The following is a 23,112-nucleotide window of genomic DNA, read 5'->3' on the forward strand; positions in this document are numbered from 1 at the left end:
TCCTCCTCCCTCCTTCCTCCTCCCTCCTTCTCCCTCCCTCCTCCTCCCTCCTCCTCCCTTCCTCCTCCTCCCTTCCTCCTCCTCCCTCCTCCTCCCCTCTCCTTCCTCCTCCTCCCTTCCCCCTTCTCCTTCCCCCTTTCCCCTCCTCCTTTCCCCTCCTCCTTTCCCCTCCTCCTTTCCCCTCCTCCTTTCCCCTCCTCCTTTCCCCCTTTCCCCTCCTCCCTTTCCCCTCCTCCCTTTCCCCTCCTCCCTTTCCCCTCCTCCCTTTCCCCTCCTCCCTTTCCCCTCCTCCCTTTCCCCTCCTCCCTTCCCCCTCCTCCCTCCTCCCTTCCCCCTCCTCCCTTCCCCCTCCTTCCTCCTCCCTTCCCCCTCCTTCCTCCTCCCTTTCCCCTCCTTCCTTTCCCCTGCTCCCCCTCCCCTTCGGCCAGCCCCAGCTGCCCTCCCCTGCGCTGCTCTCTCCCCCCAGGACGCAGCCATCGGCATCGACCCCATGGCCGACGGCTCCCCGTACCTGGCTTACGAGAGGGGGCAGGGCAGGGGCGTGTGGCTGAACGAGTCCGACGGCCGCACGCCGTTGGTGGGCAAGGTAAGGACCTCGGCTGGGGGCTGGGCCAAGCCCCCAGCCCCTCCAAGCCTTTTCCTGAGGCTTTTTGGTGACCTTTTCCCTCCCCCTCCTCTTTTCAGACTCTTCGCTGGGATCTGGGCAGGGGTTGGGAGGGAAGGGAGCGAGGATCTCCTGGACGGGAGGAGGATGGGATATGGGTGGGAGGGGTCAAGGGGATGAGGGCAATGGTAGGAGATTCCTGGAGGATCCCTTCAGGTCCTGGCAGGCAGCTCTGAGCTCCTCCTGAGGTCTTCTCCGGGCTCAACCAACCCCCAGCTCCCTCAGCCTGTCCTCAGAGCAGAGCTCCAAGCCCTTTGTGGCAGCTCTGAGCTCCTCCTGATGGACCTGGAGGCCACCAAAGAGACCTGGAGACCACCAAATGGACCTAGGGACCACCAAATATTGACTTGGGGACCACCAAACATTGACTTGAGGACCACCAAATGGTCCTGGGAGCTTAAAAATGCACCTGGGGACCACCAAATGGACCTGGGGACCACCAAATGGACCTGGAGGCCACCAAATAGACCTGGGAACCACCAAATGGACCTGGGGACCACCAAATAGAACTGGGAGCCACCAAATGGACCTGGGGACCACCAAATGAACCTGGGGGCCACCAAATTGACCTGGGGACCACCAAATGAACCTGGAGGCCACCAAATGGACCTGGGGACCACCAAAGAGAGCTGGGAGCCATCAAATGGCCTTCACCCAAAGCCTGCCCAGGGGCCTGGTCCAGCCTGACCTTGGATCTCTGCAGGGAAGGAGGCTCCCAGCCCCTCCCTGGGCAGGGCTCCAGCAGCCTCCTGCTGAGGAACTTCCTCCTGAGAGCCAATCCCAAACTGCCCTGCCCGGGATGGAAGGCAGAGAGGGAGCTGGGGGAGGAGAAAGCCGAAGGGCTGGGAGCCAACAGGGAGAGAAGAGGAGCAGGGAAGGAGGCCCAGGGGATGGGAGCCAGCCAGGGTAAGGCACCTCAGTGACTCTGACTGGGAGTTGCTCTGAGTTACTCTAAGTTACTTTACTTTAAGTTACTTTTAAAGTTACTTGACTTTAATTTACTTTAAGTTACTTTAATTTACTTTAAGTTACTTTAATTTATTTTAAGTTTCTTTAATTTACTCTAAGTTACTCTAATTTACTTTAAGTTACTCTAATTTAATTTACTCTAATTTACTTTAAGCTACTCTAATTTACTCTAATTTACTTTAAGATACTCTAATTTACTTTAAGCTAATTTACTCTAGTTTACTTTAAGTTACTCTACTTTAAGTTCCTTTAAGTTAGTTTAAGTAACTTTGTTACTTTAATTTACTCTAAGTTACTCTAATTTACTTTAAGTTGCTTTAAGTTCCTTTAAGTTAAAATTACTCTAAGTTACTCTAAGTTACTGCAGTTAATTTAATTAATTTGATTTGGTTTAACTTCCCTTTCCCCTTCCCTTCCCCCTTCCCCCTTCCCCCTTCCCCCTTCCCCCTTTCCGATTTCCCTCTTTGGTCTTCCCTTCCCTATTCCCTTCCCTATTCCCTTCCCTTCCCTATTCCCTTCCCTTCCCTATTCCCCTCTTTGGTCTTCCCCTCCCGATTTCCTTCCCCTTCCCCCTTTCCTCTTTTCCCCTCCCTGCTTCCAGGTGTGGCCAGGCCTCACAGTCTTCCCGGACTTCACCAACCCTGAGTGCTCCGACTGGTGGCTGCAGGAATGCAAAATCTTCTACGACCAAGTTCCCTACGATGGGCTCTGGATCGTGAGTGAAATCCTGCCTTGGGGTTTGCCTTTTATTTGTTATTTTTTTCCCCCCCACAGAGTGAGCTGCACTGGGATGAAATTTGGGGTCTTGGGGGGGGAGTTTTTGTGTTTTCCTATCTGAGAGGAATTGGGGATAGAAATTTTGTCCAGGGGATGTGTTCTCGCCAGGAGCGGTGATGGAATTCACCACCCAGCTTTTGTTTCAGTTATTTTTAACTGAAATTGAAAGTTGTGAAATTCTTTTTTTTCTTTTTTTTTTTTTTCTTTTTTTTCAGGATATGAATGAAGCTACTAATTTACTCGAAGGCTCAACTAAAGGCTGTGAGGATAATGAATACAACTACCCTCCCTTCACACCACGTAAGTCCTGGCTGCCATTACATGTGGGAGAAAAAGAGACATCAAAAAAAGAAAAAAATTGTAAAAAGGAAAAAAAAAAAAAAAGCATAAAATAAAATTAGATTGAAAATGAAAGGAAAAATAAATAAAGCATCAAACAATTAAAATGGAACAAAAAGTTAAACTAAAACCAAAAAAACAGTAAAAACCTACAGGCAAAGTAAACAACTAATTAAAGAATAACAAATTTTAATGAAATTAGAACAAAAATTGAAGGGAAAAAAATAATTTATCAAATAACCCAAAATGGAATAAAAAATTACATAAAAACCCAATAAAAACTACCTGCAAAGTAAGTAAATGATTAGGAAAGAAAAAAATAATTAAATTAGATCAGAAATTGAAAGCAAAATTGAATAAAGTATCAAGTAATGAAAAATGGAATAAAAAATCAATAAGAAAAAAAACAGTAAAAAAATACCCACAAAATAAAAAAATAAGCAAAGGAATATAATTAAATTATATCAAAAATTGAAGGAAAAATTCAATCAAATAGCAAATAATAAAAAATGGAATTAAAAAACATAAGAAAAAATCAGTAAAGAAACTACCTGCAAAGTAAAAAAATAAAAGAAAAAATAATTAAATTAGAAGAAAAATTGAAGGGAAAAAAATAAAATAGCAAATAATCTAAACCAATGAAAAATTAAATTAAAAAAATTTGTAAATATCTATATGCAAAGTAAATAAATTAATTAATAATAAATAAAAAATTAAATTAGATCAAAAATCAAAGGAAAAAATTAAATAAAATGTCAAAGAATCAAAAATGGAAAAAAAGACAAATTTTAAAAAAATCAGTAAAAAAACCTACATGCCAAGTCAATAAGTCAATGAAACTTGTAATTGAAAAATTCATTTAAAAAAAATCTAAAGTTTGGTAAAAAATGAAATAAGAAATTTAATAAACATTCAGAACTTTCAATAAGTTGTTAAAGAAAAAATGAAAGGGACATAAAAAAAGAAAAAAGGAAAGAAAAAGGAAAAAAAATGAAATAAAATGTAGGGAAAATGAAAGAAAAATGAAACAAAACCAAAACAAAACAAACTAAACCAGAACCAAAAAACAAAACAAACTAAACTAAAACCGAACCAAAACAAACTAAACCAGAACCAAAGAACAAAACAAACTAAACCAAAACCGAACCAAAACAAACTAAACCAGAACCAAAGAACAAAACAAACTAAACCAAAACCAAACCAAAACAAACTAAACCAGAACCAAAGAACAAAACAAACTAAACCAAAACCGAACCAAAACAAACTAAACCAGAACCAAAGAACAAAACAAACTAAACCAAAACCGAACCAAAACAAACTAAACCAGAACCAAAGAACAAAACAAACTAAACCAAAACCGAACCAAAACAAACTAAACCAGAACCAAAGAACAAAACAAACTAAACCAAAACCGAACCAAAACAAACTAAACCAGAACCAAAGAACAAAACAAACTAAACCAAAACCGAACCAAAACAAACTAAACCAGAACCAAAGAACAAAACAAACTAAACCAAAACCGAACCAAAACAAACTAAACCAGAACCAAAAAACAAAACAAACTAAACCAAAACCAAACCAAAACAACTAAACCAAAACCAAACCAAAACCAAACCAAAACAACTAAACCAAAACCAAACCAAAACAACTAAACCAAAACCAAACCAAAACAAACTAAACCAGAGCCAAAAAACAAAGCAAACTAAACCAAAACCAAACCAAAACAAACTAAACCAAAACAAACTAAACCAGAACCAAAAAACAAAGCAAACTAAACCAAAACCAAACCAAAACAAACTAAACCAAAACAAACTAAACCAGAACCAAAAAACAAAGCAAACTAAACCAAAACCAAACCAAAACAAACTAAACCAAAACAAACTAAACCAAAACAAACTAAACCAGAACCAAAAAACAAAACAAACCAAACCGGAACCAAAAAACAAAACAAACCAAACCAAAACCGAACCAAAACAAACCAAACCGGAACCAAAAAACAAAACAAACCAAACCAAAACCGAACCAAAACAAACCAAACCGGAACCAAAAAACAAAACAAACCAAACCAAAACCGAACCAAAACAAACCAAACCGGAACCAAAAAACAAAACAAACCAAACCAAAACCGAACCAAAACAAACCAAACCGGAACCAAAAAACAAAACAAACCAAACCAAAACCGAACCAAAACAAACCAAACCGGAACCAAAAAACAAAACAAACCAAACCAAAACCGAACCAAAACAAACCAAACCGGAACCAAAAAACAAAACAAACCAAACCAAAACCGAACCAAAACAAACCAAACCGGAACCAAAAAACAAAACAAACCAAACCAAAACCGAACCAAAACAAACCAAACCGGAACCAAAAAACAAAACAAACCAAACCAAAACCGAACCAAAACAAACCAAACCGGAACCAAAAAACAAAACAAACCAAACCAAAACCGAACCAAAACAAACCAAACCGGAACCAAAAAACAAAACAAACCAAACCAAAACCGAACCAAAACAAACCAAACCGGAACCAAAAAACAAAACAAACCAAACCAAAACCGAACCAAAACAAACCAAACCGGAACCAAAAAACAAAACAAACCAAACCAAAACCGAACCAAAACAAACCAAACCGGAACCAAAAAACAAAACAAACCAAACCAAAACCGAACCAAAACAAACCAAACCGGAACCAAAAAACAAAACAAACCAAACCAAAACCGAACCAAAACAAACCAAACCGGAACCAAAAAACAAAACAAACCAAACCAAAACCGAACCAAAACAAACCAAACCGGAACCAAAAAACAAAACAAACCAAACCAAAACCGAACCAAAACAAACCAAACCGGAACCAAAAAACAAAACAAACCAAACCAAAACCGAACCAAAACAAACCAAACCGGAACCAAAAAACAAAACAAACCAAACCAAAACCGAACCAAAACAAACCAAACCGGAACCAAAAAACAAAACAAACCAAACCAAAACCGAACCAAAACAAACCAAACCGGAACCAAAAAACAAAACAAACCAAACCAAAACCGAACCAAAACAAACCAAACCGGAACCAAAAAACAAAACAAACCAAACCGGAACCAAAAAACAAAACAAACCAAACCAAAACCGAACCAAAACAAACCAAACCGGAACCAAAAAACAAAACAAACCAAACCAAAACCGAACCAAAACAAACCAAACCGGAACCAAAAAACAAAACAAACCAAACCGGAACCAAAAAACAAAACAAACCAAACCAAAACCGAACCAAAACAAACCAAACCGGAACCAAAAAACAAAACAAACCAAACCGGAACCAAAAAACAAAACAAACCAAACCAAACCGGAACCAAAAAACAAAACAAACCAAACCGGAACCAAAAAACAAAACAAACCAAACCAAAACCGAACCAAAACAAACCAAACCGGAACCAAAAAACAAAACTAACTAAACCAAAACCGAACCAAAACAAACCAAACCGGAACCAAAAAACAAAACAAACCAAACCGGAACCAAAAAACAAAACAAACCAAACCAAAACCGAACCAAAACAAACCAAACCGGAACCAAAAAACAAAACTAACTAAACCAAAACCGAACCAAAACAAACCAAACCGGAACCAAACCAAAACAAACCAAACCAGAACCAAACCAAAACCAAACCAAAACAAACTAAACCAGTACCAAAAAACAAAACAAACTAAACCAAAACTGAACCAAAAAACAAAACAAACTAAACCAAAACCAAATCAAAACAAACTAAACCAGAACCAAACTAAACCAAAGCCAAAGCAAAACAAACTAAACCAAAGTCAAAGCAAAACAAACTAAACTGAAACCAAAACAAACTAAACCTAAACCAAGACCAAACCAAAACAAACTAAATCAAAACCAAACCAAACCAAACTAAACTAAACCAAACCAAACCAAACTAAACCAAAACAAAACAACCTAAACTAAACCAAAACCAGACCAAACAAACAAAAAAAGCAAAAACCAAAAAAAGAGTTGAGTTCAATTTCCCTCCCCTCCCCAATCTTCTTCCTCAACTTCCTTTTCCTCCTCCCAGATGTTGTCAACAGGTTGCTGTACTCCATGACCACCTGCATGGATGCCAGGCAGAAGCTGGGACTCCAATATGACCTCCACAACCTCTATGGATACTCCATGGCCATTGCCACACAGCGGTGAGTCTCAGCCCTGGGGGCCAAGGTCTTCCTCACTGGACCTGGAGAGAAGGGGTTTGGAGTGGGGAAGGGGTTTGGAGTGGGGAAGGGGTTTGGAGTGGGGAAGGGGCTTGGAGTGGATCCTCAGCAGGTTTGCTGATGCCAGCAAAGGGCTGGGAGGTGGTGGCTGGAAGCCCCTTTGGGTTCTTCTGCCATCCAGCTCACCCAGGAAGACATCCAGATGGGGATGGAAAGTCTTCTCCAGAGAAGGGACCTCTGAAGGTCTTCCAGTCCAACCCCCTCCACCCCACCTTGCAGAGCAGGACCACAGAGTCCAGCACAGGTCACCCAGGAACACATCCAGATGGGGATGGAAAGTCTTCTCCAGAGAAGGGACCTCTGAAGGTCTTCCAGTCCAACCCCCTCCACCCTCCTGCCAGAGCAGGTCCACAGAATCCAGCACAGGTCACCCAGGAACACATCCAGATGGGGCTGGAAAGTCTTCTCCAGAGAAGGAGACTCCACAACCCCTCTGGCCAGCCTGCTCCAGGGCTCCGGGGACCCTCAGAGTGAAGAAGTCCCTCCTCACGTTGAGGTGGAACCTCCTGGGTTCCAGCTTGTGCCCCTTGGTCCTTGTCCTATCCCTGGGTACAGGTTGGAGAGCTGGGAGAGGAACCTCTGGAAGTCCAATAAGGGCAAGAGCAGAGTCCTGCATCTGGGAAGGGACAACCCTAGGCACCAGGACAGACCACCAGGGGTGGTCCTGCTGGAAAGCAGCTTCATGGGGAAGGACCTTGGAATGTTGGTGGGTAGAAAGTTCTCCATGGGCCAGCAATGTGGCCTGGTGGCCGCAAGAAGAGTGTGGCCAGGAGGACTAGGGGAGGTTCTCCTGCCCCTTCTGCTCTGCCCTGCTGGGGACCACACCAGGAATGTTGTGTCCAGTTCTGGGCTCCCCAGATGAAGAAGGACAGGGAGCTGCTGGAGAAGGTCCAGTAGAGACTAGGAGGATGATGAAGGGCCAGGAACATCTCAGCTCTTGAGGAAGACTGAGAGCCCCTGGGGCTGTTAGGTCTGGAGAAGAGAAGGTGGGGAGGGGATCTTGGCAGTGTTGTGTCAGTGGTTGGATTGGGTGACCTTAAAGTTCTCCTCCAACGCAAACCATTCCATGAGGCAGCACTGAGTCCTCCCAACCCAGAACCAACCATCTCCAGGGCCGGTCCGCAGCAGTGTGGGCAGAAGGTTCTGCTCCATTGCATCACCCTCAGGACAGCAGGGCCAGGGACCTGTTGGAGAAGAGCCAGAGGAGGTCACAACCATGCTGGGAGGCCAGGCTGAGGGAGGTGGTGAAGCCTGGAGAAAAGAAGACTCCAGGAAGACCTTCTGGTGGCCTTGCAGTGCTTCAAGGACTGAGCAGAGAGCTGAGGACAGAGTTTGGAGCAGGACCTGTTGAGGACAGGCCAAGGGGAGATGGGCTGAAGCTCCAAGAGGGAGATGGAAAGTGGACAGCAGGCAGAAATGGTTGACACTGAGGGTGGGCAGAGGCTGGAGCAGGGTTGTCCAGAGGAGTGGGAGATGCTCCATGCCTGGAACCATCCCAGGTCAGGTTGTGTTTGGGGCTCAGAGCTGCTCCATCCTTGGAACCATCCCAGGTCAGGTTGTGTTTGGGGCTCAGAGCTGCTCCATGCCTGGAACCATCCCAGGTCAGGTTGTTTGGATCTTGAAGGAACCTGATCCAGTTAGGGATGTCCCTGCTGGCTGCACAGGCTTGGACTGCATGGCCTTGAAAGTTCTCTTCCCAACCAAACCAGTCTGGATGAGATTCCATGACTGATCAGGATCCATGGCTGGTCAGGTTCATTGATTGATTGGAATCCATGGCTGATCAGGATCCATGGCTGATCAGGATCCATTATTGGTTGTATCCATGGCTGGTCAGGATCCATTGGTGGTCAGGATCTATGCTTGACCAGAATCCTTGTCTTGTCCTCATCCATGGCTGATCATGATCCATGGCTGATTGTGATCCATAGCTGATCAGGATCCATTCTTGATCCTGATCCATGCTTGATCCTTTTTCCTCACAATGATCAAGCATCCTGATGCTTGTGCTCAACCTCTGAGCCTCCCCAGGTTGTGCTCAACCTCTGAGCCTCTCCAGGTTGTGCTCCACCTCTGAGCCTCCCCAGGTTGTGCTCCACCTCTGAGCCTCCCCAGGTTGTGCTCCACCTCTGAGCCTCCCCAGGTTGTGCTCCACCTCTGAGCCTCCCCAGGTTGTCATCAGTGACCAAGCAGCCTCAGGACCTTTCCTCCTTACAGATTTTTAACTTTTCCTTTTTTTCTTTTTGTCTTTTTCCCCATTCCAAACATTTTTTTTCTCCTCTCTCCTCTTCCAGAGCCATCCAAGCCGTGTTCCCCGGCAAGCGCAGCTTCCTCCTCTCCAGGTCCACTTTTGCAGGCTCTGGGAAGTTCACAGGACACTGGCTGGGGGACAACACAGCATCATGGGATGACCTCAAGTGGGCCATACCTGGAATGTTGGAATTTGGCCTCTTTGGAATCCCCTATGTATGGAAGCAGCTGGTTTGGTACCTTCTCAGCAGTGGGGGGGAATCCATAATGACAAGAGGGCGGGGGAGAGCTCTCCAGAGGGACCTGGAGAGGATGAGTCCATGGGGTGAGGTCAGTCAGATGAGGCTCAACAAGGCCCAGGGCTGGATCCTGCAGTTTGGGTCCTCACAACCCCATTAAGGCTCCAAGCTTGGGGCAGAGTGGTTGGGAAGCAGCCTGGTGGGAAAAGGGTTCTGGTTGGAGGCTCTGCAGAGGGACCTGGAGAGGATGAATCCATAGATTGAGGTCAGTCAGATGAGGCTCAGCAAGGTCAAGTACTGGGTCCTGCTCTTTGGGTCCCCACAACCCCATGAATCCTCCAGGCTGGGGACAGAGTGGTTGGAAAGCAGCCTGCAGGGACAGGACCTGGGGCAATGGCTTCAAGCTAGAGCAGATCAGATTGAGATTGGATCTCAGGAAGAAGTTCTCCACCACGAGCGTGGTGGAACACTAGACCAGGTTGCCCAGGGAGGTGGTTGAGGCTCCATCCCTGGAGATATTCAAGGTGAGGCTCAATGAGGCCTTGGGCAACCTGATCTGGTTGGGGATGTCCCTGCTGCCTGTAGAGTGTCTCAAACTCGATGACCTTTGGAGGTCCCTTCCAGCCTGGACCATTCTATGGTTCCACTAATCAGACAGAAATTGATTCAATTTCCTTGGTTTTGGAGTTTTGTTGTTGTTGTTCTTGGCTTTTTTGCGTGTGGGGATGGGTTTGGGGTTTTTTTTTTGGATGGTGAGCAGAGGTGCAGCTCTCCACACAACCATCTCCTCCTCCTTCTTGTTGTTTGAAGATTGGAGCAGACATTTGTGGCTTCTTCATGGACACCACTGAGGAGCTCTGCCGGCGCTGGATGCAGGTCGGAGCCTTCTACCCTTTCTCCAGGAACCACAACTCGGAGGAGTGTGCTGTGAGTGGTGGCCCAGGGTGGGCACTAAGTGACTTCTGAGGAGGGCCCCAAAGAGGATCCAAGGGCTTGGAGAACCTCAGCTACTACTTCAAAATCAATACTTTTACCTCTAAATCAATACTAACACACTAACACTAGCACAAATAAATCAATACTAACCATAATAGTAACAGTAGTAAGAATTAATACTATTACTAATGCTGCTACTAAATCAATTCCAAGACTAACACTAACACTAATACTAATGCATCAATACTAATACTTCTACTACTTTGAGAACACTGCTACTACTACTACTTTGAAATCAACACTATTACCACTAAATCAATACTAACACACTAACACTAGCACAAATAAATCAATAGTAACCATAATAGTAACAGTAGTAGCAATTACTAATGCTACTACTAAATACTGCTGCTACTAAATCAATGCCAATACTAATACTAACACTAACACTAATACTAACACTAATAAATATACTAACACTAATGCATCGAGACTAATACTTCTACTACTTTGAGAACAATACTACTACTACTTTGAAATCAACACTATTACCACTAAATCAATACTAACACACTAACACCAATAAAGCAATAGTAACAGTGATAGTAGCAGTAGTAACAATTAATAATAATGCTACTAAATACTGCTGCTACCAAATCAATGCCAGCACTAACACTAACACTGACACTAATACACTAACACTACTACTAACACTAATACTAACACTAATGCATCAATACTAATACTTCTACTACTTTGAGAACAATACTACTACTACTTTGCAATCAACACTATTACCACTAAATCAATACTAACACACTAACCCTAACACCAATAAAGCAGTAGTAACAGTAGTAACAATTAGTACTACTGCTGCTGAATAATAATACTGAGTGCTACTGTTGCTGCTGCTACTACTACTACTACCACCACCACTACTACTACTACCACCAATGACAACAATAATGACAACAAGAAGGCCAACGACTGATTTCTTCTCAGCCCCAGGACCCAGCTGTCTTTGGAGCCGACTCACTCTTGGTGAACTCCTCCAAGCACTACCTGATCATCCGCTACACCTTGCTGCCCTACCTCTACAGCCTCTTCTACCGAGCTCACACTCGAGGGGACACAGTGCTGAGGCCTCTGCTCCACGAGTGAGTTCCACCTTCCTCAGGGCTTTCTGCTCCAAGAGCTCCCCAAAGGGCTCTGCTTGGCTTTGGCTCTCATCGATTATAACTTTATTTGGGTTTGGGTTAGTCATTTGGCTTTGGGTTAGGTTAGTTTAGCTTAGTTAGGTTGGGTTGGGTTGGGTTGGGTCGAGTTGGGTTGGGTTGAGTTTGGCTGAGTTGGGTTCGATTGGGTTGAGTTGTGTTGGGTTGGGTTGAGTTGGGTTGGGTTGAGTTGGGTTGGGTTGAGTTTGGTTGGGTTGTGTTGGGTTGAGTTTGGTTGGGTTGGGTTGAGTTTGGCTGGGTTGGGTTGAGTTTGGCTGGGTTGGGTTGAGTTTGGTTGGGTTAGGTTGAGTTTGGTTGGGTTGGGTTGAGTTTGGTTGGGTTGGGTTGAGTTTGGTTGGGTTGGGTTGAGTTTGGTTGGGTTGGGTTGAGTTTGGCTGGGTTGGGTTGAGTTTGGCTGGGTTGGGTTGAGTTTGGTTTGGTTGGGTTTTATTTCATTTTGGTTTGGTTTGTCTCATTTTGGTTTGGTTTGTTATGTTTTGGGTTAACTTGGTTTGCCCTTTTTTTTGTTTGGTTTATTTTGGTTTGGTTTGGTTTGTTATGTTTTGGTTTATTTTGGTTTGCTTTATTTTGGTTTGTGAGGAGCCCCTGGGGCTGTTGAGCCTGCAGAAGAGCAGCCCCAGAGGGAATCTGAGCAATGCTCAGCAAGAGCAAAGGACCTGTGGGGGGCAAGAGGCTGGGGCCAGACTCTGCTCGGTGGTGCCCAGGGCCAGGCCAAGGGGCAAGGGCACAAACTGGCACCCAGGAGCCTCCATCTGAAAATCAGGAGAAAACTCTTTGGTGTGAGGGTGCTGGAGGGATTGGAGCAGGCTGCCCAGGAGAGGTTGTGTTGTTTCCTTCTCCGGAGAGCTTCCAACCCCCCCTGGCCATTGTGCTCCTGGACAAGCTGCTGGGGGTTGGCCCTGATGGAGCAGGGAGGTTGGACTGGGTGAGATCCAGAGGTCCCTTCCAACCCTCCCCATGATGACCACCATCTGATGCTTTCCAGTGATTGATCCTAGACAAGCAAGGCCCTTGGGTCATTAGGGTTGATTGATTATGGTGATATTAATTAATAGATAATTCATTACCCAGGTTGGGTGTGCTCCAGAGGTCTCCTCCAATCCTCCCCATGGTGACCACCATCTGATGCTTTCCAGTGGTTGATCCTAGACAACTCTTGGGCCGTTAGGGTTGATTGATTATGATGATATTAATTAATAGATACTTCATTATCCAGACTGGATGATATTAATTAATAGATAATTAATTACCCAGACTGGGTGAGCTCCAGAGGTCTCCTCCAACCCTCCCCATGGTGACCACCATCTGATGCTTTCCAGTGGTTGATCCTAGGCCAGCAAGGCCCTTGGGCCATCAGGGTTGCTTCCTCTGTTGTTAATTAATAGGTCAGTAATTAGCCAGCACAATTAATGCCTCTGATTTCCTTCTCCTTTAGGTTCTACTCTGAAAATGCCACCTGGAGCGTGGACAGGCAGTTCCTGTGGGGTCCTGGGCTCCTCATCAGCCCTGTCCTTGATCCAGTAGGTCTCAACTTGATGCCTCCTCATGAGGCCACCTTGAGACCCCAGCCTCACTTTTTCTCCAGGAAACCTCCCCCCCTAGGAGTTGAATTTTGTGACCCTCAGGTCAACTCCTCCTTTTATTTCCTTGATTTTGAGCTGCCCTCTGGGGCCCTGGACACAAGGGTGATGTGGACCTGCTGGAGTGGGTCCAGTGAAGGCCACCAAGAGGAGCGGAGGGCTGGAGAACCTCTTCTGTGGGGGACAGGTTGGGTGAATTGGGGCTGTTCAGCTTGCAGAGAGGAGAAGACTCCCTGGAGACCTTAGGGCAACCTTCCAGTCCCTGGAGGGGACCCACAGGAAGGCTGAGGAGGGACCTGTGGGGATAAGATGAAGAGCAAGGTCCTGAAACTGCAGCAGGGGAGGCTGGACATCAGGAGGAGGTTCTACACACTGAGGGTGGTAAGAGAGTGGAAGAGATTGCCAGGGCTGAGGTTTGAGGTCCCATCCCCTGGAGAAGTTGAAGATCAGCCTTGCAGTGTCCCTGGGCAGCCACCTCTAGCTGGAGGTGTCCCTGATGACTGCAGGTGGGGGTTGGACAGGAGGAGCTTGGAGGCTCCCTTCCAGCCTGATGTAGTCTGTGATGAATCCTTCTCCTTCCATGGTCCTGCTCTGGCAGGGGAGGAGGACTTGAAAGTCTTCAGAGCTCCTTTCCAGCCCCTAACATCCTCTGAGTCACTGATCATTGTAGAACCTCATGGAATGCTGGAAGAGGTTATCCAGGGAGCCAGAATGACTCCTGGGTTGTTCCCTTCCCTCTTGGGCATCATTGTAGAACCTCATGGAATGCTGGAAGAGGTTACCCAGGAAGGTGCTTTGGGCTCCATCCCTGGAGATAATCAGGGTGAGGCTGGAGAGGGTTCTGGGCAACCTGATCTAGTGGAGGATGTCCCTGTTGACTGTAGAGGCAGTTTTTGCTGGGTGACCTCTGGAGTTCCCTTCCAACCCAGTCCATTCTGTGGTTTTGTGCAAAACAGGAAAGGAACTGCGAACAAAAAAGGCTGTGGGGAAATGGTGGTTGGTTTCTTCTTACCATAGTATGATGATATTTGGGCAACTTTGGGGTTTTGTGGGTTGTTTTTGTTGTTCTTGTTGTTGTGGGTTTTCTCCTGTTGAGGAGGGGAAAGGGAGAGAGCAGCTTGGGTGAGCACCTGGCAGCCACTCACAGTTGGTCTACCTTCTTGGCTCGCTGGAGGCTTGAATCATAGAATCATAGAATCAGTCAGGGTTAGAAGGGACCACAAGGATCATCCAGTTCCAACCCCCCTGCCATGGGCAGGGACACCTTGCACTAGTGGAGGTTGCTCAGAGCCACATCCAGCCTGGCCCTAAAAATCATAGAAACAAAGAATGATAAAATGATAGAATCAGAGTATCGAGAATCATAGAATCACAGAATCATAGAATCACAGAATCATAGAATCAGTCACGGTTGGAAGGGTCCACAAGGATCATCTAGTTCCAACCTCCCTGCCATGGGCAGGGACACCTCACATTAGATTATAATTGTAGCTGTAGTGTTCTTCTCCTAGGCTGTTTGTTACGGTGTTTCCAGGTGAAGACAAGATGAGAAGACTCTTATTGTGAAAGGCAAAAGCATTTCTTGCCTTTAAATTTCATCTGGACCTTTAACCCTCTTTTCACGTCCTGCTAAGCTAAGTTGGGGACCATCAGTGGCCACTCTTCCGTGGAAATTAGTCCCTTGAGAACCCCACAAGGGTCACATTGGGACCGCCATTATTGATGGGGGCAAGCACACATCTCCACAGTTGTTTCCGAGTGGAGATACGTTAGGGTTACCGTTTTTAATTGTATCACATCGGGGTCACCACTTGTAATTGCAGCAGTTGGGGTCATTATTTATGGTTGTATCACATCAATAGGGTCACTATTTCCAATTGTAGCAGTCAGAATCACTATAGTTTCAGCACATCGGGGTCGCCATTTATAATTGTAGCAGTCAAAGACACCATTAATAATTGCATCACATCAGGGTCACCACTTATAATTGTCACCATTTATCTTTGTAGCAGTTGGGGTCATTTTTTATAGTTGTATCACGTCAGGGTCACCATTAATAATTGCATCATGTCGGGGACACCATTTATAATTGTAGCAGTCAGGATCACCATTTATAATTGTATCATGTCAGAGTTGCCATTTATAATTATATCACGTCAGGGTCACCATTTGTAATTGTAGCAGTCAGGGTCATTATTTGTAGTTCTATCACATCGGGATCACCATTTATAATTGTAGTAGTTGGGGTCACTATTTATAGTTCTATGACATCGGGGTGACCACTTAAAATAGTATCGTGTCAGGGTCACCATTTATAATAGTAGCAGTCGGGGTCATTATTTATAGTTGTATCACGTCGGGATCACCATTTATAATAGTAGCAGTCAGGGTCACCACTTATAATTGTATCACGCTGGGGTTGCCATTTATAATTGTAGCAGTTGGGGTCATTCTTTATAGTTGTATCACGTCGGGGTCACCATTTCTAATTGTAGCAGTCAGGGTCATTATTTATAATTATAACATATATTATAATTATTTATAATTGTATCACATTGGGTCACCATTTATAGTTGTATCACGTCGGGGTCACCGTTTATAGTTGTATCACGTCAGGGTCACCGTTTATAGTTGTATCACGTCAGGGTCACCGTTTGTAATTGTATCACGTCAGGGTCACCGTTTGTAATTGTATCACGTCAGGGTCACCGTTTATAGTTGTATCACGTCGGGGTCACCGTTTATAATTGTATCACGTCAGGGTCACCGTTTATAGTTGTATCACGTCGGGGTCACCGTTTATAGTTGTATCACGTCAGGGTCACCGTTTGTAATTGTATCACGTCAGGGTCACCGTTTATAGTTGTATCACGTCGGGGTCACCGTTTATAATTGTATCACGTCAGGGTCACCGTTTATAGTTGTATCACGTCAGGGTCACCGTTTGTAATTGTATCACGTCAGGGTCACCGTTTATAGTTGTATCACGTCGGGGTCACCGTTTATAGTTGTATCACGTCAGGGTCACCGTTTGTAATTGTATCACGTCAGGGTCACCGTTTATAGTTGTATCACGTCAGGGTCACCGTTTATAGTTGTATCACGTCGGGGTCACCGTTTATAGTTGTATCACGTCAGGGTCACCGTTTATAATTGTATCACGTCAGGGTCACCGTTTGTAATTGTATCACGTCAGGGTCACCGTTTATAGTTGTATCACGTCAGGGTCACCGTTTGTAATTGTATCACGTCGGGGTCACCGTTTATAATTGTATCACGTCAGGGTCACCGTTTATAGTTGTATCACGTCGGGGTCACCGTTTATAGTTGTATCACGTCGGGGTCACCGTTTATAATTGTATCACGTCAGGGTCACCGTTTGTAATTGTATCACGTCAGGGTCACCGTTTGTAATTGTATCACGTCAGGGTCACCGTTTATAGTTGTATCACGTCAGGGTCACCGTTTATAGTTGTATCACGTCAGGGTCACCGTTTGTAATTGTATCACGTCAGGGTCACCGTTTATAGTTGTATCACGTCGGGGTCACCGTTTATAATTGTATCACGTCAGGGTCACCGTTTATAGTTGTATCACGTCGGGGTCACCGTTTATAGTTGTATCACGTCGGGGTCACCGTTTGTAATTGTACCACGTCAGGGTCACCGTTTATAGTTGTATCACGTTGGGGTCACCGTTTATAGTTGTATCACGTCGGGGTCACCGTTTGTAATTGTACCACGTCAGGGTCACCGTTTATAGTTGTATCACGTCAGGGTCACCGTTTGTAATTGTATCACGTCAGGGTCACCGTTTATAGTTGTATCACGTCGGGGTCACCGTTTATAATTGTATCACGTCAGGGTCACCGTTTATAGTTGTATCACGTCGGGGTCACCGTTTATAATTGTATCACGTCAGGGTCACCGTTTATAGTTGTATCACGTTGGGGTCACCGTTTATAGTTGTATCACGTCGGCGTCACCATTTCTAATTGTAGCAGTCAGGGTCACCACTTATAATTGTATCACGTTGGGGTTGCCATTTATAATTGTAGCAGTTGGGGTCATTATTTATAATTGTATCACGTCGGGGTCACCATTAGAAGTGTAGCAGTCATCATTATTTATAATTGTATCACATCGGGGTCACCATTCATAGTTGTATCACGTCGGGGTCACCATTTCTAATTGTAGCAGTCAGGGTCATTATTTATAGTTGTATCACGTCAGGGTCACCATTTATAATTGTATCTCGTCAGGGTCACCATTTATAGTTGTATCACGTCGGGGTCACCATTTATAATTGTATCTCGTCAGGGTCACCATTGTATCACGTCGGGGTTCACCATTCATAATTGTAGCAGTCGGGGTCATTATTTATAGTTGTATCAGGTCAGGGTCACCATTAGAAGTGTAGCAGTCGTCATTATTTATAGTTGTATCACGTCGGGGTCACCATTTAGAGTTGTATCTCGTCAGGGTCACCATTTATATTTGTATCACATCGGGGTCACCATTGTATCACGTCAGGGTCACCATTCATAATTGTAGCAGTCGGGGTCATTATTTATAGTTGTATCAAGTCGGGGTCACCATTTAGAGTTGTATCTCGTTGCGGTCACCATTTATTATTGTATCACATCGGGGTCACCATTGTATCACGTCGGGGTCACCATTCATAATTGTAGCAGTCGGGGTCATTATTTATAGTTGTATCAAGTCGGGGTCACCATTTAGAGTTGTATCTCGTTGCGGTCACCATTTATTATTGTATCACATCGGGGTCACCATTGTATCACGTCAGGGTCACCATTCATAATTGTAGCAGTCGGGGTCATTATTTATAGTTGTATCACATCGGGGTCACCATTGTATCACGTCAGGGTCACCATTCATAATTGTAGCAGTCGGGGTCATTATTTATAGTTGTATCAAGTCGGGGTCACCATTTAGAGTTGTATCTCGTTGCGGTCACCATTTATTATTGTATCACATCGGGGTCACCATTGTATCACGTCGGGGTCACCATTCATAATTGTAGCAGTCATGTTCATCTCCTAGGCTGTGTTATGTTGCTTCCGGGTGAGGACAAGACAAGAAGACTCTTACTGTGAAAGGCAAAATTATTTATTGCCCAAGCAGCTAAGCAAAGCACTGAGCACAAGCAAAAGCCTAAGCAAAGGCAGAGCTTAAGCACCAGCCTAAGCTTACTACTCTGTAACACAGTCAACTTATCTGCTTTTCTAACACAGAGCTGCCACATCCCCATTGGCTCTCCTTGCACTGACACGGGTCCAAGCAAAGCACACAATAGGTTAATCCTGGCAAACAAGCTTCTTACCACATCCAGTCAACTTCTGCCTTGTCTTTCTCTTCAGTTCCAAGGTGTTCACATCCTCTCCAACTCAAAGACCAAACAGCCTTCTCGAAAGTTGCTCAAAGCTTTGCTTAGCTTCCTACACTAGATCAGGCTGGCCAGAGCCTCATCCAGCTTGGCCTTAAGTACCTCCAGGGATGAGGCCTCAACCACCTCCCTGGGCAACCCATTCTGGGGTTTCACCACTCTCATGCTGAAGAACTTCTTCCTCACGTCCAGTCTGAATCTCCCCACTTCCAGCTTTGTTCCATTTCCCCCCAGTCCTGTCACTACCTGATAGCCTAAAAAATCCCTCCCCAGCTTTCTTATAGCCCTCTTTAGATACTGGAAGGCCACAAGAAGATCAATTCTCCTCTCCAGACTGAACAGCCCCAACTCTCTCAGTCTGTCCTCACATGAGAGGTGCTCTGCTCATCCTGGTGACCCTTCTCTGGACACCTTCCAGCATGTCCATATCCCTCTTGTAACAGAGGCTCCAGAACTGGATGCAGTACTCCAGGTGGGATCTCACCAGTGTAGAGCAGAGGGGGAGAATCACCTCCCTGGCCCTGCTGGCCACACTGCTCCTGCTGCAGCCCAGGCTCTGCTTGGCTCTCTGGGCTGCAAGTGCTCACTGCTGGCTCCTGTTGAGCTTCTCATCCCCCAGCACCCCCAAGTCCCTCTCCTCAGGGCTGCTTTCCAGCCAGTCCCTGCCCAGCCTGGATTTGTGCTTGGGATTGCCTCGACACAGCTGCAGGACCTTGCCCTTGGTCTTGTTGAACCTCATGAGGTTGGCTTGTGCCCACCTCTCCAAGGTCCCTCTGGAGGGTGAAAGCAACTCCCTGTGTTTCACTTGCAGGGAGTGGAGGTCATCCAGGCCTACATCCCTGATGCTGTCTGGTACGACTATGACTCGGTGAGTAAGGAAAGCAACTGGGGAGGGGGGTGGAGGGGGGTGGGAGAGGGTTGGGGGCTTCTTGATCACAAGTTCACAGGATGTGAAGGGTTAGAAGGGATCTCTGGAGATCATCCACTCCAACCCCCCCCCCCCCCATACCCTCCTGCCAGAGCAGGAGCATAGAATCCAGCACAGGAACACATCCAGATGGGGCTGGAAAGCCTTCTCCAGAGAAGGAGACTCCACAGCCTCCCTGGGCAGGCTGCTCCAGGGCTCTGGGACCCTCAGAGTGCAGAAGTTCCTCTTCACATTGAGGTGGAACCTCCTGTGCTGCAGTTTCTATCCATTGCCTTTTGTCCTAGCCCAGGGTGCAACTGAGCAGAGCCTGTCCCTGTCCCCTCCCTCTTGACCCTCCAGCCCTCAGCTATTGATAGGTATTGATCAGATCCTCTCTCAGCCTTCTCCTCTCCAGACTAACCACCCCCAGGGCTCTCAGGCTCTCCTCACCAGGCAGAGCTCCAGTCCCTTCATCATCCTCACAGCCCTCTCTTGGGCTTTCCCCAGCAGATCCCTGTCCCTCCTGCCAGGCCACATGTGCAGCACTGGGAGCAGTTCTGGGCTCCCCAGGTCAAGAGGGAAAGGGAACTCCTGGAGAGAGTCCAGTGGGGAGGTTGGGAAGGAGCTGGGGGGCCTGAAGCAGCTCTGTGAGGAGCCCCTGGGGCTGGAGAGCCTGGAGAAGAGCAGCACCAGAGGGGAGCTGAGCAATGCTCAGCAGGAGCTAAAGGAGCTGTGGGGGGCAAGAAGCTGGGGCCAGATTCTGCTCAGAGGTGCCCAGGGCCAGGCCAAGGGGCAAGGGGCACAAACTGGCACCCAGGAGGCTCCATCTGAAGATCAGGAGAAACCTCTTTGGTGTGAGGGTGCTGGAGGGCCTGGAGCAGGCTGCCCAGGAGAGGTTGTGGAATCTCCTCTGCAGAGCTTCCAGACCCCTCCCAGCCATTGTGCTTCTGGGCAAGCTGCTAGGGATTGGCCCTGCTGGAGCAGGGAGGTTGGACTGGGTGAGCTCCAGAGGTCCCTTCCCAACTCCACCATGCTGGGGCCCTGGGGTTGTGTGGAAAGAAGGGAAAAGGAAAGACTGAGAGAAATCTCAGGAGCCAGTAATGCAACCTCCTCCTCCTTCTCTTCTTCCTTCTTCTCCTCTGCATCAGGGAGCAAGCATTGGCCAGAGGAAGCAGTGGGTGGATCTGTACCTTCCTGCAGACAAGATGGGACTGCACCTGCGTGGGGGCCACATCTTCCCTGCCCAGCAGCCAGCCACCACCACTGTGGCCAGGTACAGCCTGCAGCAGGCTCAGCCTGGCCTCCAGCACACTGTGGGGAAGGGGTTGAAGGGAAGGGGTTGAGGGGCAGGGGTTGAGGGGTAGGGGTTGAGGGGCAGGGGTTGAGGGGTAGGGGTTGGGGGAAGGGGTTGAGGGGCAGGGGTTGGGGGGAAGGGGTTGAGGGGAAGGGGTTGAGGGGAAAGGGTTGGAAGAAAGGGGCTGAGGGGAAGGGGTTGAGGGAAAGGGATTGGGGGAAGGGATTGGGGGAAGGGGTTGGGGGGAAGGAGTTAAGGGGAAAGAGTTGAGGGGAAGGGGTTGGGGGAAGGGGTTGAGGGAAAGGGGTTGAGGGGAAGGGGTTGGGAGAAAGGTGTTGAGGGGAAGGGGTTGGGGGGAAGTGGTTGTGGGGAACAGGGGGAGGGAGTCAGGGATGGACTTGGGGCCACCTGGTTGCAGGGTTAAAAAACCAGAGAACAAAGGCAGCAGCAGCAGCACAACAACAGCAATAGTAGCAATAATGATGATGAGGAGGAGGAGGATGATAATGAGGAAGAGAAGGAGGAGGATGATAATGATGATGATAATAATGAAGATGATGATGATGATGATAATTATACTAACAATTATGATGAAAATGATTCACTCTGAAATGGGTCAGGAACTGGCTGGAGGGCCAGGCCCAGAGACAGGACATGAATGGTGCCCAGAGAGAGTGGAGAGGAGAAGGCTGAGAGGGATCTGATCAATGCCTATCAATAGCTGAGGGGTGGGGGTCAAGGGGAGGGGGCCAGGCTCTTTTGGGTGCCCCCCAGTGACAAGCCAAGGACCAATGAGTTCCAACTTGACCAGAGAAGATTTCACCTCACCATGAGGAGAAACTTCTTGACAGTCAGCCCTGGAGCAGGCTGCCCAGGGTGGGGTTGTGGAGTCTCCTCCTCTGGAGCCTTCCCAACCCCACCTGGATGCTTCCTCTGCAGACTACCCTAAGCTGCTCCTGCTTTGGCAGGGGTTGGGTTGGACTTGATGATCTCTTGAGGTCCCTTCCAACCTCTGATACTCTGTGAAATCCTCAAGGTTTTGAGAGCTTGGTGCTGGTGGTTCCAGCCTTGCCCAGGAGGAGCACTCCCCAAGAAAAAAAAAAACTTTTTGGTGGTGTTTTGGTTTTGTTTTCTCAGCCGTAAGAACCCTCTGGGCCTCATCGTTGCCCTGGATGACAAGAAGGAAGCAGCTGGGGAGTTATTCTGGGATGATGGAGAATCCACAGGTGAGTCTTCCCTGAGGCCAATGGGATGAGGTTCAAGGAGGCCAAGGGCTGCTGGGTCCTTCTCTGGGGTCACCACCACCCTCTGAAGGCTCCAGGCTTGGGGTGGAGTGGTTGGAAGCTGCCCAGCAGAGAAAGGATTCTGGAGGCTGCTGGCTGGCAGCAGGCTGGAGATGACCTCAGGGGGATGCCCAGGTGGCCAAGAAGGTCACCAGCAGCCTGACCTGGATCAGCAAGGGTGTGGGCAGCAGGAGCAGGGTAGGGGATTTGCCCTCCCCACCCTGCCCTGGCCTGGGCATTGGTGAGGCCACAGCTTGAGTCCTGGGTTGAGTTTCGGGTCCCTCAACTCCAAGAAGGACATTGAGAGGCTAGAGCAGGTCCAGAAGAAGGGCAACCAAGCTGGGGAAGGGGCTGGGGAGAAGCAGCTGAGGGAACTGGGGGTGGTGAGGCTGGAGAAGAGGAGGCTGAAGGGAGACCTCCTTGCTCTCTACAGCTCCCTGCAAGGAGGTTGGAGCCAGGTGGGGCTTGGTCTCTTCTAAAGAAGAAAGGATAGGACAAGAGGAAATGGCTTCAGGTTGCCCCTGGGGAGGTTTAGGTTGACCAAGGGGACCAATTTCTTCCCCTTGAAGGTTGTCAAAGCCTGGCCCAGGTGGAGTCCTCATCCTTGGAGAGGGTTTCCAAGTCTTTGAGATGTGGTGCTGAGGGCCAGGGTTTGGTGGTACCCTGGCAGTGCTAGAGGGGGGAAAGGTTGGACTCCAGGACCTGAAAAAGCCTTCTCCCAACACAAAAGATTCTGGGAGTTGAGTTCTGCTGCCAAGCAAATGATTGATCTTGGAAGGATTGGCCCAAAAATGTCATGGAAGAGGTTCTCCTGGCTTCCCTTCCCTGCCCCATCCCCAGCTCTGGTTATTTCCTCCACATTTTAGGTACCATTGAGCTCCAAACCTACATCTTCTATGACTTCAGGGTCTCCAATGTAAGTCTTTGTTGATATATTTGTTTTAACAGACTCTGATTTTTGATTCATC

General features: G+C 47.2%; 1 protein-coding gene across 1 annotated transcript in view; it reads left to right on the forward strand.

Moving 5' to 3' along the window:
• LOC128980423 (sucrase-isomaltase, intestinal-like) overlaps positions 1 to 23,112 on the forward strand; it is a 47,433-nt gene that overhangs the window by 18,678 nt on the left and 5,643 nt on the right. Inside the window, exons 11-22 of the mRNA XM_054398896.1 lie at positions 467 to 586; positions 2,235 to 2,348; positions 2,626 to 2,710; positions 6,819 to 6,936; positions 9,309 to 9,480; positions 10,314 to 10,430; positions 11,442 to 11,596; positions 13,110 to 13,194; positions 19,472 to 19,528; positions 20,716 to 20,840; positions 21,999 to 22,087; positions 23,011 to 23,060. Coding sequence (XP_054254871.1) covers positions 467 to 586; positions 2,235 to 2,348; positions 2,626 to 2,710; positions 6,819 to 6,936; positions 9,309 to 9,480; positions 10,314 to 10,430; positions 11,442 to 11,596; positions 13,110 to 13,194; positions 19,472 to 19,528; positions 20,716 to 20,840; positions 21,999 to 22,087; positions 23,011 to 23,060 — 1,287 coding nt within the window. The remainder of the gene's footprint in view (positions 1 to 466; positions 587 to 2,234; positions 2,349 to 2,625; positions 2,711 to 6,818; positions 6,937 to 9,308; positions 9,481 to 10,313; positions 10,431 to 11,441; positions 11,597 to 13,109; positions 13,195 to 19,471; positions 19,529 to 20,715; positions 20,841 to 21,998; positions 22,088 to 23,010; positions 23,061 to 23,112) is intronic.

This window comes from Indicator indicator, unplaced genomic scaffold (assembly GCF_027791375.1).
Source record: "Indicator indicator isolate 239-I01 unplaced genomic scaffold, UM_Iind_1.1 iindUn_scaffold_170, whole genome shotgun sequence".
NCBI classification, from domain to species: domain Eukaryota; kingdom Metazoa; phylum Chordata; class Aves; order Piciformes; family Indicatoridae; genus Indicator; species Indicator indicator.